The sequence below is a fragment of the Lonchura striata genome, chromosome 18 (assembly GCF_050655825.1).
Source record: "Lonchura striata isolate lonStrDom1 chromosome 18, ASM5065582v1, whole genome shotgun sequence".
NCBI lineage: Eukaryota > Metazoa > Chordata > Aves > Passeriformes > Estrildidae > Lonchura > Lonchura striata.
In genome coordinates this window covers 12,713,613-12,726,597 of record NC_140720.1, presented here as the reverse complement: position 1 = coordinate 12,726,597, position 12,985 = coordinate 12,713,613, and the positions used below count along the sequence as shown (strand labels likewise).

Below are 12,985 nucleotides of genomic sequence, written 5' to 3'. Positions count from 1 at the left end.
TATTTTTCATGTCATTTAGGCTTTACAGACTGAAAGAAACAGGCCTCACAAGGATTTCAGGAAGTCATACTGCCCCTGCTCTACACCAGAGAAAGCCAACCATGAATTTTCATGGTTTTGCATTACCTGCTCTGGTGATACAGACTCCCAGACAACTCTGTACTCCCACACTTCACTTCCAACAGAGCTTGGAAGGGTTAGCTGTCCTGGTTGCAACTGAAATGTGCTCTAGTAATGGAAATTGAAATCAAAATTTTCTGGTGATGGCAGGCATTGCAAACAGCCTTCTCCCACATGGCATTTGATGCACTTTAAGCCTGCTTTCAATACCCTGCACACATCTTTGCTTTCTAAGGGCAGACATCCCCAATCTCTCAGCATTTACCCACAGGCTATGTTTTCCACATCTTCCATCACTTTTGCTACTCTCTTCTGGGCTTTATCCAGCTGACTCACATATTTCCTGAAGTACAGAGTCCAAACAAGATAAAATATTCCAGCTGAAGCATTATAATTTCCTTGTAAAGTTGCAGGCTTACTTCATGCCTCACAGACAACACTCCTATTTATACAATGGAAAATGCTGGCTGGTTTGTACTAACACAACACTGCTGGCTCTCACTCAACTTCAGATCCTCCAGAGCCCCAATGTCTTCATCTGTAAACTGTTCCATTGCCTGCTTTGGCCACTTAATTCTTGTCTTAAATGCATCTTTACTGAACAATATCCTCCTATTCCAGGGTGATTGTGAATTCTGAGCCTGTTCTGTGCAGGAGAGAACGCCATGTTCCCTCCCAGCTCCAGTTAAAAGTTATTTTTTGAGTAAGTGCTCTCAATGTCAACCTGCCATTCATCACAGGAAATACTGCCTAGAATGGATTCTCGGGCAGATCACTGCAGGATTCCCTTCAGTACAAACCCCCTTGCACAAGGGACCATTGATGACCATGCTCTGAGGATGAGCTGGCAAACAGTTATGCAGCAGCTTATTGCAATTTAACTATGGTCCCTGCTTTGTTTTCCCTTTGGTCAGCTTTCAAAGTGCCTTTGTTGCTTTTAGGACCTGTTTGCCCATCAGTGAAATGCCTTCCTTCACACAGTTCCCCTACCCCCAGACCCTGCCTGGATGCTGGGTAAATGTTTAGCCACAGTCCCACACCTCCTCTCACCAGAGCCTTTCAATGATGGAAGTGCTTAACTGGGCTTAGGATTAGTCTGGTGAAGAGATTCTCATCTAAACAGAACTTGAATAAATGATCCCTAAAGCAAGGCTCAGAACACAGAAACCCCACTTATACCCTCTCTTGCATGCTGTTATTCTGAGAGCCACACAACACTGTAATAGTTGAGAGCACAACCACAGGTGGTTTGGGCATTCTCCTGAGAAAGATTGGTTGGAAGTGACCTCTGGAAGTCTTCAGCCCAGTTTTTCTGAGCAGGATCACTGCTAACAACAGATCAGCCACAGCTCTGCCCAGCCAGTTTCTGAGATTTTCCAAGGACAAAGATTCCCCCGCCTCCCTGGTCAGCCTGTGCCAAAGTTATCCTCCCTTCCTAGAGGAATCAGAAATCTGATTTCTGGCCTGAGCTCCCAGGCAGGATATGGCAACTGGCCCTTGTTATATTACTTGTAACTTTTGGGAGGGAAGTACAAAACTGCCTGACACTATGGAGAAATTCAGTCGCAGTCCCCCACCTTTCTGAGGCAGGGTCCCTGGGACAAGAGCTCTTACCACAAAAGAAACAGGCTCTGCCTCTTACTCCTTTCACCTGGCCTCAACCCAGTGAGTATGGGTGCATCCCAGTGATGGCTCAGAACTGAGGATAATCACCTCCTCCCCTGCATTTGAACTGCAGTGGGGATGGGGTATCTAACTCCTGATATCTCCCCAGCTGTGCAGGGGATGCTGCCCACCAGCAAGAGAAAACTCTGCTTGCAGATGGAGGCAGGGTTAAATGGAAATGCACCTTCTGGAAAGAGGGTCCTGTAAGATGAGAGTGCATCAAACTCCACTAAATAATGATTTGGCAAAGTTCTGGGCCAAAAGCTTCTTGAAATAAAATACATCAGCCCCTGAACAGACCATGAGGTGCCCATGGCTCTCCTTTGTCAGACAAAGGAATGCCAGAGGTCACTCCTGATGGCTGCAACTTCCCTGTGAACAGCTCCTGCTGTTCTCTCCTTCATGCCACTCTAGCATTCTCTTTGCTAAAGAAATGTGGATTTGCTGGTCACAAGACCCTGTTTTGCAATGCTGCTGTGAGCTCATGATGAGAAGAGCAGGTCAATACAGAGCCTCAGGTAAACTGGAGGTGGTACAAGTTTGGCAGGTCTTGAGCAGGTGATAAGATCATGAGTTAGGTCTGCTTCCCAACACGACAGTGAATAGAACACACAAATACAGACTGAAAGCTTTGTCTGTGTTGTCCCATTACATCTGTTTGTCTTTTCTTGTCTCCATGGACAAGCTGAGTCTGGCCAGTTCACTGTTTCTTTTTTCCCCAGTAGTGATTTAGTGATATCTGATGCTCTATCAAACTACTTTACATGTATGTATATATATAGACATAAATATCTCCAGGCAAAGGAAATAGGGAATGTGGTAAAAACTGTATCTTTTACAGTGTTTCATATTCTAAAACACTTATGATGGGGCATTTCTACTTTACATTCTCTGTCTTTTTGTCAACGTTTCAGACATCTTCTGATGATCAGAATTAAGATGAAAGACTATCATAATCTTCTTGTATTTTCTTTCATATAGTGTCAGGATCATATCAATTACTTTGGCACTGCAGCTACTTTTGTTATCCAAATCAACTAGCAAGATGATTTCCTGAAACAGATCTGTGCTGCTATGGTGAAACATGTACTGGAAAGCCACCCCCACTTACCATTTGTGAAGGTGTTCACGTAGTACCTGCGACCCTGGGGAGACATGTAGCTCTGCCAGCCAGGGGGAAGGTGGCCGTTCAAGGTGTCCTCTCCTGGCTGAGGAGTTGCCTTTCGTGGTTTCTGCTGAGAAAAGAAAAAAAAGAAACAACCTATTAAGTCAATATCGAGGTAATGTAAAGTCTAACCAGATACACAGCTGGAAGGAAATGATGTGGTTTGGCATTCTACAGATTCCAATAGACCCAAAGAATTTCAGTCCATTCTTCCCTTCATCTGTGCTAGCTTCATGTAGAAGGATGAAGGTTGCCCTGGAGAAATCACCCTTTGGGACAGAAATGAACCCCTCTGTATTTAATGTCCCAAGAGCACGTGGAGCTGTCCAAGAAAATTACTCTGGCTGAGCAGAAAAATGCAAAGCATAAACTGATCAAATGTCTGAGAAAGAGAAGCAGGCACCTGGCCCTCCTTTACCTTCCCATGGGGAGAAAAAAGCACTGATCATGGAGGTGCTGTCACAATTTAGTTTACAGAGGCACCATCACCTGAACCACAAAACCAGACTCTCTCCCAGGAAACTCCACTGGATGGCACAGAGTTGGAACAAATCCTGGGACAGCTCCTCCACCATGGGAAGAATGGTTCCCTGTTACTTTTTGCAAAAGCACACTGAAGAAAAGGAAACTCTGCAGTGTGGGAGTGCACCAGCTCTGGAAGGACACAGCAGCAGGTTGGTTCCCTCATACTCCCTTCACAGATATCTGGCCTTGAAAATAACAAAGAGACACCAGACTACTTGTGCTGTGCATGAAAACCTCATAAAGAGGACTCTGGGGTAATCCAGCCCAGGGTTCTGTTTCAGAAGATCCAGATTCACACAATTTTGCTGCACGCTCACCGTTTCTGTACTCAACACTTTCTTTCCCTTCTGGAACTGAAGTCCCTCCATTCCCACTACCCCTTCTCCTCAATTTGATTCTACAGTGATTCCATGTGCCAAGCAGGTCACCATTAAGCTCAGATCACTTTAGGAGCCCATGGTATTCCTCTATTTTGCACAGTTAGCACCAGAGCCCTGCAAGGACAGACATTAGCAGTTTGCTTAAGGCAAGCTCTCAATTGCCCCAACATCCTTTCAGTCACATTTTCAATGTGCTTCATGTCTCTCTGCTGGACTGCAGGAAAAGCAGAGGTCTTTCATAGGTGAGTGCCATGGCTGCATTCTGAAACAAAGGCTATGCCAAGAGACAGATGAGGATGGTGTACAGTAAAGACCAGCAAATGTTGGATGGAAACAGTATAAAAAGCAAAGTTGACCCAGTGTTTCAGCAGTAGTCCCTGCCAAAATGTGCATCACTTCAAAAATCATAAAAGCATCATGTTTTGCTGTTGCTAATTCTGTTTTTGGTTACTAATATTTCTACTTTTGCTTCTGATTTTGCCAATCAAGAAGTGCTGTGAGCACTGCAGTCTCTATCAATGACAGTCAAGAGGGAACCTCAGCACTGCCAAATGCTGAAGTTCTTGCAAACAATGAGGAAACAGTTTGCTTTTATGTGCGTGTATTGTGGTTTAACTCCAGCCAGCAACTCAGCACTACACAGCCACCCACTCCCTGCCTCCCACCACTGGGAGAGGGAGGAGAATCAGACAAAAAAGTAAACTTTGTGAGGGGAGAACAGTTTGATCACTGACATAAAGTAAAAGATAATGATAATAATAACGATAATGATGATAATAACAAACATGAGGAAACAAAAAGAAAGAGGAATAAAACCCAAGAAGGACAAATGATGAACAGTACAATTGAACACCCATACCCAGCCCTTCCCTGAGCAGCATTCTGCCCCTCCTAGCCAGCTCCCCCAGTTTACACACTGGGCATGACGTTCTGTGCTGTGGAATATCCTTTTGGACAGTGTGGGTCAGCTGTCCTGGCCTTGCTCCCTCCTGGCTCGTTCTGCAGCCCCTTGCTGGCACAGCACAGGACACTGATGAGTCCTCCATTTAGGGTGAGCATTTCTGAGCTAAACTAAAACATCAGGATGTTATCAACATTATTCTCACACTGAATCCAAACCCAGCACTGTACCAGCTGCTAGGAAGAAAACGAACTGTACCTCAGCTGAAACCAAGGCAGCGTGGAGCATGTGTGGATCTCTTCTCTTTGTTTTAGACAGGAATTTGACTCAGCTCACTATTAGGCAGGACTCATTCCCCCACGGAGAGTGCAGAGGAAGATCCATGGAATGATGGGACCATTTCTGTGTTAGAGCCCCTAACTGGTCCCAGTACAATCCCCTCCCAACAACACTTGGACTCTGACTTCTACAGCAGCTTTAGGGGGAAAGAGGAACTGAAAATGCCATAGGGGAGGAACTGAAGAAAAAACAAAACTTGACTTCATACACGTTTCCTAACCACTCTCCCCTCACAGAATCACGGAATCACCAACTGGTTTGGATTGGAAGGGACCTTAAAGATCATCTCATTCATCCCCCCTGCCATGGGTAGGGACACTTTCCACTATCCCAAGCTCCAAGCCCTGGTCTGGGACACTTCCAGGGCTCCAGGGGCAGCCACAACTTCTCTGGGCAGCCTGTGCCAGGGCCTCACCACTCCCACAGTAAAGAATTTCTTCGTAATGTCATAATCTCAATCTACTTTCTCTCAGTTTAAAGCCATTCCCCCTTGCCATACCACTACAAGCCCTATTCTCCTCATGTAGGAGCCCAGGATGCTCTGATATAGATAGTGTGAGATGAGATCTGGGATAGAAGCACATGGGCCTGGGCATTATAGTGCACAACAGATTAAGAACCTCCTAGTTTAGGCACACTCAGCAAGCCATCCTGTTAGAAATGAGAGTGCCAGAGAGGCCATTGTGGGTAGCACATCGTCCCTCTTCTGCCAAAACAGGTTGTCTGAGGAAAAGGGGAGATTTTTGTGTTCTGTTTTTCTCAGCAGACACAAGCCTGTTCCAGCCAGGCCATCTGCAGTCCCTTCTTCTTTCATGAGCACAGTTAAACCAGGACCGTGTTTGCACACCTCTGTGGGAGAAGTCTTGGTTACTGTGGCAAGTGATGACAGGCAATCCTGCTGCTGGGACACAGCAAGGACATGGGACTGCACAGGGAGCACAGACAACTGGCAGGCAGTGTCCCAAGAGGCCAGCTCCACATCTGGCACAGCTCCACATCTGGCACAGCAGCCAGACAGGCTTCAGAGCTCTCCCAAACCCAGCTCCCATCAGGGCACCCCTGTTCCAGCCACATGGAACAAGGAAAGTGCTTAGAGGTACCCATGTGTAGATGCAGCTCTTCCTTAGATCAGCAAGACTGGACTGTTACTTTGATTTCTTCTTCCTATTTTAGGGGAATTATTGCCAGGATAATTTCTGAGAACAGTAAATCACAAGAGAAGATGTCTGCATGGAGAGAAGGTTCCCTGTCAGCAGAGAGCATTGCAAGCCAGCAGAGAGGAGCAGGAGCAGGCAGGGACTGGAAGTTGAAGAAAAGCTGAGCTTGAAAGAAATCTGCCAATCATGAGGATAAGAATCAAGGCTTACCAGGGAGCTGTGCACTTCTTGTGGTTCCTCCATCAAGATTAAGTGCCGCTTTCTAGAAGTTCTGCTGTATTCCAATAAAGAGGAAAAGGCAGGACCCTGACACCCCTGCCCCAGCTCAGGCTGGGTGGGCTTGCAGTCCCTTCTGCTTTCTAAACCTTCCCACAGTGCCTTTGAGCTCAGAAACGTTCAAGCCACTCCCCTCACTGTCACTGCTGGAAGTGTCACCAGCTGCTGTCACCATGGTGGTGGACAGGCAAGTCTGGACCCAGAAAGGATGTCTGCAACACATGCTCGAGGAAACAGGAAACCTGAACAATGTGAGCAGTGAATGTGTGACCCCAGTGAAATCCTCCTCCATCTGTATTGGATGCCTGGAAAAGGGATCAAAGTGTCTTGCAAAACATTAAAATCCAACAGCACAAGCTCTTCTCTCCCATGAGATTTCCTAGGAAATCAGATCAGAATTCCGTGCAGCAGGGGAACATTGAAGAGCCAACCACCCAACAGGTCTGGTTCTACAGACAAGGGATGGTTTTTGTCTGCTGCCTGCAGAAACACAGGGATGGAATTCTCCTGATAAATGCACAGCAGAGAAGAAACAGAACTGAGCAGCAAATGCAGAAAGGGCACTGGTGCTCTTGAGCACCAAAGAGAGATGAGAGAGAGAGATAGCAAAGGCAAGCACGTGGAATAACAACAGATCTCTGGGTTTAACTCCCCTAATCCAAGAGAGCAGCACTGACATAGGTCAGAGCACACAAACCTGACCATTCTCTGTGCTTCTTCCCCTGCATCCATGGGCACTGAGCCAGGGATGCCAAGAAGAGGACAATCTGTGTGGGCCAGAGAGCCACCCCAGAGCACCACAACCCTGACCAGGAAATACTGTTTCATCTGTGTGCTGCCGTCCCCTGATGGTCTGGAAGCAGGTCTGAAGAGGACACCTGGGTCAGACATCCTGGAGGCTGCACATGAAGAAGAGCAGCAGCCTGTCAGAGCTCTGACACTTTCTGTCTGGCTGGGCCAGCTCAGAACAGAGTAGCACAGCCAGCAGGGAGCTGGTGAGTGCTTCTCCCACTCCACCTCTTCTGACTGTTCTCTTTTTCTTATCTTTCGTCGTCTTCTTGATCAAGTTAGCAGCAGTCCAACTCATTCTGTTCCTTTGGAAAAGCCCTTGGCATTGTGATTCTGTTCCAGTGGTGGGAAAAAAGCCAAATGGAGTTTTATGTAGCAAAGTGGGGTAACAGGGAGTAACACACATCAGTTCAATCCACGATGACTTGACCCTGAGGCAAATTCTGCCTTGCTCAATAGAGGAAAATGACTTCCCATTTTCAAACTGCAGGAAATCCCCATTCTCCTTCAAAGAGGGATCCTGGGAGGAAACATCTGTGTGTTGACAAGCCTGAGCTCCCTGAAGATGTATGGGCTTGCACAGTGCTCCAGCGGAGCTCAGACCAGGGGCAATTCCCAACACACAATCCCAGGGAAAGGAAAGAAAAACAATCCCAAACCCACAAGTTCAGGCCTAGAGCAACCTGATATAACTCTGAACAAGGGGCTGGAACAGAGACCTTTAAAAGTCCCTTCCAATTTAAATTCTTCTGTGATTTTATGATCCTGTTTAAGCAGAGAATGCAGCCTTGGAGTAAATGAAGAAGAGCCTCTGGCTGTGGGACAGAGGGCAGATCAGCACACTCACCTGCTGCTGCCACCTGTGCAGTCCCACCTGCAGACCCAGCAGCACCAGGAAAGGCCACAGTGCCCAAACAAGCAGCTGCCCTGCAGTGCTGGAGGACCACTGGTGACAGAAAGATGGGCAAAGTACGGAGGGGAAGCTCCCTGCAAGGAGCAATGCAAGGACACAGCATCAGTCTGCCCCAGAACTGCCTCTGTCCTGTGGGGAACAGCTTGTTCTGCCCTGACAATGCTGAGCTTATCTTTCTAACTGCACTTTGTGTGACCACTGAGCTTGGAAAAGGTGTGTGTCAGTCCTGGTGCAGAAAAGGCAGAAGCACAGAATCATGGAATGGTTTGGGCTGGAAAGGACCTCAAAGCTCATCTCATTCAACCTCCCTGCCACAGGCAGGGACACCTTCCACTATCCCAGGCTGCTCCAAGCCCACCCAACCTGGCCTTGGACACTGCCAGGAATGAGGCATCCACAGCTTCTCTTGAGCAACCTGTGCCAGGGCTTGCTCACCCTCAGAGTGAAGAATTTCTTCCTAAAAGCTCATCAAAACCTGCTCTCTGTCACTACAGGCCCTTGTCCAAAGTCCCTCTCTAGCTGTCCTGGAGCCCCTTTAGCTACAGGAGGGTGCTGTATGGTGCAGTTAAAGAAGTGGGGTCTGTGTTTGGCTTCAGCTGATGCCTCTACCAGCCTGTGCCCTGCCCCAGGAGAAGGCCTGGGGCACCTTCAAACCCCTGGGCCCTACCCACAGCCTCTCTCTGCCTCGTACTTTGAGTCATTCTGTATTTTGTTCATTTTTATGCAACCTTCCTTGCTCAACATTTGGTTTCCATGGAGTCACATACACTGTGTGAAACAGATTTATATATAGAAAGTGGAACGGGTCATATGATCTGTCCTGGTTGTCTGGGCAACCAGCACAGCTCCTCTCGGGCTGCATAGGATGGCACGTTCTGCTGGGGACAAGTCACCCTCCCTGGGTGGCCCTGCCATGCCCCGCAGCCCTGCTGTGCCATCCCTCTGCTCCGTGCCACCAGCCCTCGTTCCCCAGAGGACAGTCCCCTTCCCGTGCTGAGCTAGAGCATCTCAGAGTGCTGAGCTTGAAGCTGTGGGCTGAACTATGCCCCCATTCCAGTTGAGCTGGGCAGCTCTCATTTCTCCCAGTTTTAAAAATCTCTTTGTACTAGAGTAAGTTTCCTCTGTGCCATGCCACTCTGCCTCACTGCTTCCTAAATAACTCCTGTGTCTCCATGCAGCTGCTGTTGCCTGGGATGCCATCTCTGCCACCCTCCCACCAGCTGATGGTGGCTGTGACCAGGAGGAATGGGTGGCCAACTCTCCCTTATCTCTGCACTCCTCTCTGTCTGGTTTGGCTCTGGAACACTGTGCATGCCTCCCACCCAGCTCTGCCTGCTCTCCAGCCAGATCCACAGCTGCCAAAAGCCTCCCTTCTCACCCACCCAGCTCCTGGCTGTGGCACAGGCATGTGCCCAGGACTTTGCTTTAATGTAATGTACATGAAAAGCACTGTGTAGAGAGTGAGCCTTCTGGGACTAGGATATTTTTCTCCATCAGTACCATAAATGAGGGAGAAACAAGCTGTTTTTGAAGGATACATGACCCAGGGAGACAGAGTGGGTGATGTTTTCTGCCTCACTGCTGTGTGAGAGACCAAAATGTGTGGGAAGAGAAATGCTCTGACCTGTGAATCCCACCCTGACCCCTTCAAAATAGGGGCTGCCAAACCAAAACTGAAAAATCTGAGTAACTCCAGTGCAGCTCAGCCCTCTCCCTTCCTTCCCAACATGTGCCTGGTGCACAGAGCCATGTGGCAGACTGGGAGAAGTCACAGCCCTGAGCTGCAGCTGAGCCTGGCCCCCGTGGTGGGTGACATGGGACTCCTGGCACCAGGGCTGGTCCAGATCCTACCACAGATGATGCTCACTCCCTGGCAAAGCAGCAGTCCAGGGAGTGCTTGGCTGTAGAAGTAAGTGGGTTTTGGCTGAGGAGGAAAGCTGGGCAGGTGTAAGAAGTAGGAAGCATAAGAAAGATGGCAGGATTGAGATTCAGCGTGGAGAAAGAGCACTGGGAGTGGGGCCCCGGTTTGAAGAGGGTGGTTAGCAAAGAGACAATAAAAAGCCTTTGATAGCAGGGATTTGGGGAGTGGGCAAGTGAGCAGGAGGGTGAGAGCAGCCTGCAAAGGACAGCCCAGCTGTCAGCCTTCTCTGCCTCTTGCTCTGCCTGAGCTCTGCTCCCCTTTCTGCACTCCTTTCTCTGGGTGCTCTCAGGGGGTGACAGCATTCAGCACTTTGTGACAAGGGTGCAGAGATCTGGCACTGAAAGAGCAACCAAGAAGGGGGAAATCAAGTACCACCTTCTCACCAAGGTGCCAAGGAGATGGACAGCCAGATGGGAGTAGTGTCTGCTCTGAGAAAGCCCATCTAGAACACACTGACCACAATGCACCCACAGGGAGCTCAGGGATCACCCCCAGGAAAACACACGGTTGTTTTCCCTTCTGTGCTAACAGAGAAATCACTTAATGGACAAATCTGTCCAGTTCCCTTTGAGCAGCCCCTCTTCTGTATCCAGCTGAGCCATGCATGGTCAGATGATGGCCAGACTGACACTGGGCAGGAAAAATGCTGTGGCCACATCAGGCAGCCACAAGGATGCAGGATGCAGCTTCTACAGCACAGCCCTGGAAGGCCAGTGAGGGATCCTGTAGACAGACTGCTGCCAAATTAGGCAAGATTTCTTCACCAAAAGTGTGGTCAGGCATTAGGAGAAGTTGTCAAGGCAAGCTGTAGAATCAGTGTCCCTGGAAGTGCTCAGACAATGAGCAGATGTGGTGTTTAGGGACATGGCTCACTGCTGGACTTGGCAGCACTGGGTTAGAGGCTGGATCTGATGATCTCAGAGGGCTTTTCCATGCTTGGGGGATCTGTGGAGGGCCCAGCTCCACACACAACAGAGCAGAGAGGAACAGGAACAGCACATAGAGGGGCAGTGATGGGAGCTGAGATAACCTAATCTCACAAACACAGCCCTCTGTGCAGTCACCCTCATGGTGAGAGCCATCAGGCCCTTGATCTGGGGTGGAAACCATCACAGTGAGTCACAGGAAAGATTCTCTAGACCATGGACTGCTAGAAGGATGCAGGGAAAGAGGTATTATACAAGACAAGGGATGATTAGGGGTAGATGGCTAAATGAAAAAACAAGGATGGGGGAAGGGGTGAAACCAGTGAAGGGTAAGAGGATTCAAGGAACCAGTTAAATAGGCAGCTGGTGATGACACTTGTCTGTCCATGCCCTGACTGATGACTGCAGTCTGTCCTGTCTAAAAAGCAGCTACTGAAAAGGGGCAGATCTTGGCATCAACACGTGGCCTTGGACACCCCTGTGGGAAGTCAGCATATGAACCACCCAGAAGTTAGAAGTCCAGTTAAAGAATGCCAGGAAGGACTGGGCTGACACCTCTTACCCATTCCCAAGCATATCTGTGACCAGCTGCCTCCCTGAAACATGGAGCAAACCCTCCCAGCAGCCTGTTTCCCTGCAGGAGTCAAGCAGTTTTTCTGAACTAGCTGAAGTCTTTTACCTTCTTCCCCAAAAGAAATACAGAAGTTAGCACTTTCCCGTTCCTCTGTTTTCCTTTCAGCACCAACGCTTCCTGCTGTTCAGAGAGTTAATATTTGGAATCTCATTTGCTAACTAGCAGAGGGGGTATAGGCTCTGGAGGTCTAGGCAGGGTTCATCTGCCAGGACACAGCCAGCACACTGAGTGCCCTGCTCTGCTACTTTTCTGTCATCAGAAAATGAAGCCATGCTGTCTCCCTACCACAATGTCTCCAAACAACACGATGTAGCCAGCTGGGACAAAGCTGATTTCTCAAGATAGCCAGAGCTGCCATGAGCACAGTTTCATGTTTCTATGCAAAAGCTCTGCAGGCTGCTGTGTAAACTCAGCCCGCTGCGATGTGACAGAGTTTGACATAAACTACTTGAGGCACAGCCCCATCCCCTCAGTGGAAATGGGGACCCAGAGCTCTGCCACAGGTTGGCAGGAGCTGGCTCTCCTGGATACTAAAGCTTCCCTAAGCAGGAGTTATCACACCATGGCTTGGTAGGGTAGGAATGGGCAGAAGAAGGTGAAAGTCTGGGGGTGAGGCAAATGCCAGCCCTCCAAGAGCCCTGGGCTGGGTGTGTCCAGTGCCAGAGCAGCCCAGGAGCAGGCAGGACCCTTCCTCCCTTTGCTGTGGGACCCCCAGTGCTCCAGGGGGAGCGGAGGTGTGACCTGCAGGTTGTGCCAGGACTGGGGGAATGGCTGGAGCCCCTGGCAGGCAGCTGGGAATGGACACTGAGAACACTGACCCTTCCCCTGACCAAGGGCTCAGGGTCCTGCAGGGTTGAACAGGGCGTGTTTGGTCACCCAGGGACTCTGTAGGAGCCAGAGAACAGCAAGAGACCCTGGATAGAAATAAAAAAATAACCACTGCAATGGGTATGTGGATTGTAAGGCTGTAAAAGCCCAGGGATTCCTTTGTTCGAGGTCTCTACCCAGGGCTGTTTCTAGCCCTGTAGCACTCAGTTATTAAGCTGTTTTCTTCCCAAAATTGGATGCCTGAGACTCCGCTATGGGAAACCTGGAGCAGAGTTTTTTTACAAGCCTCACCCTTCTCAGGAGGGATGTGCCACTCTGTCTCTGACACCAGCATCTGCCATGAGGCAGAGCACCAGGGCCAAGTACTCTGAAGGACTGTGTTGTTCTGGGCATCCGGGGACAACAGGGCCATTGTTGAGCAAACCTTGTACTGTCAGAGTCACCCC

The 12,985-nt window shown here is 49.1% G+C and overlaps 1 protein-coding gene across 7 annotated transcripts in view; it reads right to left on the bottom strand.

The window, feature by feature from the left end:
* GAS7 (growth arrest specific 7) overlaps nt 1-12,985 on the bottom strand; it is a 75,357-nt gene that overhangs the window by 45,176 nt on the left and 17,196 nt on the right. For 3 of the 7 annotated variants that reach the window (XR_014949267.1, XM_085556527.1, XM_021538702.4), the window contains exon 2: nt 2,897-3,020. Coding sequence is in view for 6 of the 7 variants with exons in the window: in XM_085556527.1 (XP_085412653.1) it covers nt 2,897-3,020 (124 nt within the window). In the remaining variant the exon portion in view is untranslated. Of the gene's footprint in view, nt 1-2,896; nt 3,021-6,462; nt 6,730-12,985 lie in introns of those variants that run through there. The other 4 variants (XM_085556530.1, XM_085556528.1, XM_085556529.1 and 1 more) reach the window with 4 other exon arrangements.